At 42.2% G+C, this 4,211-nt stretch overlaps 1 protein-coding gene across 1 annotated transcript in view; it reads left to right on the top strand.

Moving 5' to 3' along the window:
* Positions 1–3,170: 3,170 nt before the first annotated feature.
* LOC140921291 (BTB and MATH domain-containing protein 36-like) overlaps positions 3,171–4,211 on the top strand; it is a 1,335-nt gene continuing 294 nt past the window's right edge. Inside the window, exon 1 of the mRNA XM_073371281.1 lies at positions 3,171–4,211. This exon is cut by the window's right edge and continues 294 nt beyond it. Within this exon, the coding sequence (XP_073227382.1) occupies positions 3,196–4,035 (840 nt within the window). The 5' untranslated portion in view covers positions 3,171–3,195 and the 3' untranslated portion in view covers positions 4,036–4,211.

The following is a 4,211-nucleotide window of genomic DNA, read 5'->3' as shown; positions in this document are numbered from 1 at the left end:
GTGACGGCAACGGAAACGGCAAAAAAGCAATAGGTTTAATGGGCAAAAAAACAACCACGCTTTTTTGTACATTTCTTTGCAGTCCCTGCATAACTACACGTGAAATGACCAAATTTTAAGTTTAATTGGGAACGGGAACGAGAAGGCGATAAATTCTACAATCTCTGCCAGAACTTGGGTGTGGTCCCTTCTCTCCAGCTCCAACCCAAATTCCCTTCTTTTAAGTAACTGAGCCCCTTGGAATAATCGCGAAAAAAAGTGAAAGGATGCGAAGTCTATTTTTCAACGACGTTTTCATGGACGTCGCCGTTGTCGGATCGTAAGGTCCCTAATAACTGTCTTACGCGCACTGGTTACGTGGATACTACGTAGTAACTCAGCTGGAAGGCCCCAGTTTTGAAAAGTAGCGCTCTGCTCATGGACAGATTAATTGTAAAACCTCCGACAAAGCCGGTTAAGATTCAACCTAGTTTTTCAGTTCTGTGTAAGCAGAGCGAAAATATTTAACGCAGCGTTCGGTAAAATTTTTCTTACCGGTAGAAAATTCGTCCGGTGGCGTGTGAACGCAGCCTTAAATTAGATGTAAGCAGAGTAAGTCGGTTCGCCGAGTATGTTCTTCCAGTCGATTGCGTGCAATTACAGTAATAACCGTTTTATGAAGCCTCTGTTATCCTGCGTTATTTAGCTGCGCTTCCTGTCTTACTTCAAGGTCAGCTTAACTTTTCGTTTACCTTTATTAAGTTAGTATAAGCCGGTGAGATATCACAGTAACTGTTAAAATAAATAAATAAATAAATAAATAATAGGAAAAAAATACATATATATTGACTAGGCAAGTTTGGATTGTAGTTCACAAAAATAGTTACTTTCTCCTTGAACACGGGGAGCGATGGAGACAACACTACCTCGATCTGCTGGAAGCTGATTCCACTCCCTTGAGGTCCTTAATTGGGAAAAAGGAGAATTTAAGGTCATTCTTAGAGCTAAAAGGCATCTGGAATTTGTACGCACGTCTGTTCCGTGTTCTAGTTTCCTTGGACAATTGCAAATAATTATGTATATTCAAATCAACGAGTCCGTGAATAATTTTGTACATCATACGTAGGCGACCTAGTTTTCAGCGCGTTTCAAGGGGATCGAGGCCAAGACTATTTAACACAATGATAACGCTAGAGGTACAGCGGTAATCACTTTTACAGAGGCGCGCTGCAGCTCTTTGCACACTTTCTATTTAATATATCACATTTATAATGTGAATCCCAGACCGACGTTGGATACTCGAGTTAAGGTCATACTAACGTTTTCAAGGTCAGTTTAACACTTTCATCGCAGAAGCAGAAGTTCCGCATTGGAGGGCATACGCCACTGATGTCATGAACTGTGGCCAACAGTAGTTGTGTTTCAGTGGACCGCTTTGCCCTGAAGCCATGTTGGAAGTCAACCAGAATACCATATTCCACTAGGTGTTTCATTATGTGGCTGTGTATAATGTGCTCCAAAATCTTATGTTGTACTATGTTGTTCGGCTTATGTTGTACTTCATTTTCGCCTCTCCTTTTAAAGCAATTTTTATTGCGATGTTCCACATCTACACTGAATATTGTAGTTTCTATCATAAATTCAGTAACATCTGTAAACCTGAAGAAGGCTGGTATAGCCAGCCTAAATATGGTTCAAAAGAAGCAACACACGTTGTTATCAGCTTTGCGAGGGAGACTATCTCCCCTCCTCTCGTTAGCTTGCCGCATAACCCTTCGACTACTTCCGTCGGCCGCGATACAACACTCGAGTCCACGATGATTGGTTATGTCTGTTTGTAAATGGTCTATGAAGCCAATAGGTCATTTGCACTACGGGGTCATTTTAGAATCCTTTTCGTTTTCCTTTCATATTCAAATTTTGTAATCCCAGAGATGTTTAAATAACAACGCCCTAATTTGCACAAGAAAGCAAAACCCTGAATGATTCTGATTTCAGTAATAAAATGATTTCATAGCCGGTGAAAATGGCCAATTTGATAGCAGAAGTTTCGCCTACCGCAGTCTTTTTCCAGCTGCCCTTCATAAATAGAAAGGTATATCATTAAAAAAGGTCTTCGACTTTGAATTTCAAAATGCAAAGCAATAGAATCTAAAGACTGAGGTAGATAAAAAAAGAAAGTGGCAATAAAGCAGACTTTGCGAGATAAATAAATAAATAAATGTTGATTAAAGAGTGGTTTAGCGATACCTTTTACTTCGAACATGTCGAACATGTGCGGAGTGGGAGCTTCCTTCCCCGAATAAGGGTCCCCTACCTCAAGGCAAAACCAGTTATTATAGGGTTCCCTCCCCTCCCTCTCGCTTTGTTACATAGCAGGGATAGCATAATTACATGAGGAAGTCTCTTACTTTTCGCACCACTAAATGCCACCGGCTGTCTCCATCTACTGGGCTCGATTTACGCTCTCTCGGGTCCTGTCTTGTTCAAACAAAAGACAGAGCAGTAGTTACCGGGGGGGGCAAGAGGGGGAAGCTGCCTCCCCTGGACCTGTTAAGCCATGCAAATTAAGTCAGTGGATGGATTTGTTTTCTTTAGACTCAGTTATTTTGATTGTAGTGACTTGCATTTGTTTGCCATTTTCATATCGACTTTTCGGAGACATATCTCATGACAAGTGCTGAAAATAGCGTTTCGGAGCTTGCAAATTTGAAAATTTTCTCAGGAAGGATAACCCCAGACCCCCTCCCCCCCCCCCCCGCTACAAGGCTCCTGCCTTCGGCACTCGCAATAGTGCCCCCCCCCCCTTCCCCCGTTACAAAAAACCTAGCTACGGCCCTGAAAGAAGCAAGGCTGATTAAACAGTCGGGGATATATATCTGACTTGTCCTCCACTCCCCAACTACCTACAAAGCTCTTTCAGGCATGTCATTTGTCTTGTTTAATTAAGAAGTTGGAAAAGTAACTCTGGGGTTATCCCCTTCATAGTCGGTGGTAACTTATTTTCAACCTCGTTCCTAGGGTGTGCAAGTGAATCAAGAAGAGAAAGCCCTGGTATAGAGCGGCATGATTCATCCACTTTTTCCCTATATTCTTCGCAAGAGGCATGATCTCTAGTTCTTGTCCGGTCCTGTCTCTCGATTTTATCCCCTTGGAGGCCCGAATTAAGGAAGCTATTAGTTTTATCTTCCCATCGATCGTAATACAGTGCAAAGAATGGCAAATCCAGTGGCAGAATCGCTAGACTTTTCTCAACCATGGCAACTTAGCGATGTTGTGTTGGTTGTGGAAGGAGAGAGATTTAATGTTCATCGCAACATCCTGGGGATGTGGTCCGAAGTATTCGCTACGATGTTTACTGCGCAATTCAAGGAGAAAACCGCTAAAGAAGTTCCTCTTCCGGGAAAGAAATCAAGTGAAATCAAGGAAATGTTGTTGGTGATTTACCCAACGTCGGCAAAACCGATCGATAAGGAAAACTATGCTTTGTTACTAGACCTAGCGAAAGAGTACATGATGGCTAAGATCACTGAGAAATGTGAAACCTTCTTGATGTATGGCGACAAAACACCGCAGACGTTCGGTTCACCGAAATATGCACCACTCTGCACTTTCTTCCATTGTTTAGAGCTTCTAGACATTGCGCAGAACTATGGCTTGGAGCGGTTGCAAATAGCATGCATCGAGAAAGCAAAGAGCCTTTCTCTGTGGGAGCTGAGAAGTAACAGGAGGTACAAGAAAATCAAGTTGTCCAACTATCGGGAAATAGCAGAGGGAAAGATTGAAAAGGTGGAGAGGGAGCTAAGCAACAAGACAAGTGAGTTAAATAGGAAAGAGCACAGAGTTAAAAGCATGGCCTCCCAGGCTATAGAAGCCGCTAAAGATCTTGATCATATCATTTCTATTATTGTATTTGCTGTTTGCAAACCAGCCTGGTATGAGGAACCCTCATCGATAGAGGCGAAAATCGGCTCTATCCGTCAATTAGGCGGAGATTTGAAGAACCTAGCTGGTCCCTTGAGCATCCTACGGAACAAAATTATGAGCATTAATTAGATTTGGGTACTTTGGATTGTGTATTTGTAGTCGATTGTTTGCACGATAAGCGTTTTATGACGGCTCCTTTCTACTGCGTTTTTATTTACGTTACCTTTCCTATTTTTTTAATGTCAGTTTTTTAAATACGCTGTGCCTATATGCCCGGCAACCGGGAAGGGTATTACAGTCAAACT

This window comes from Porites lutea, chromosome 12 (assembly GCF_958299795.1).
Source record: "Porites lutea chromosome 12, jaPorLute2.1, whole genome shotgun sequence".
In the NCBI taxonomy this organism is placed as follows: Eukaryota; Metazoa; Cnidaria; class Anthozoa; order Scleractinia; family Poritidae; genus Porites; species Porites lutea.
The sequence above is the reverse complement of the archived record's forward strand: the minus strand, read 5'-3'. Positions and strand labels throughout refer to the sequence as shown.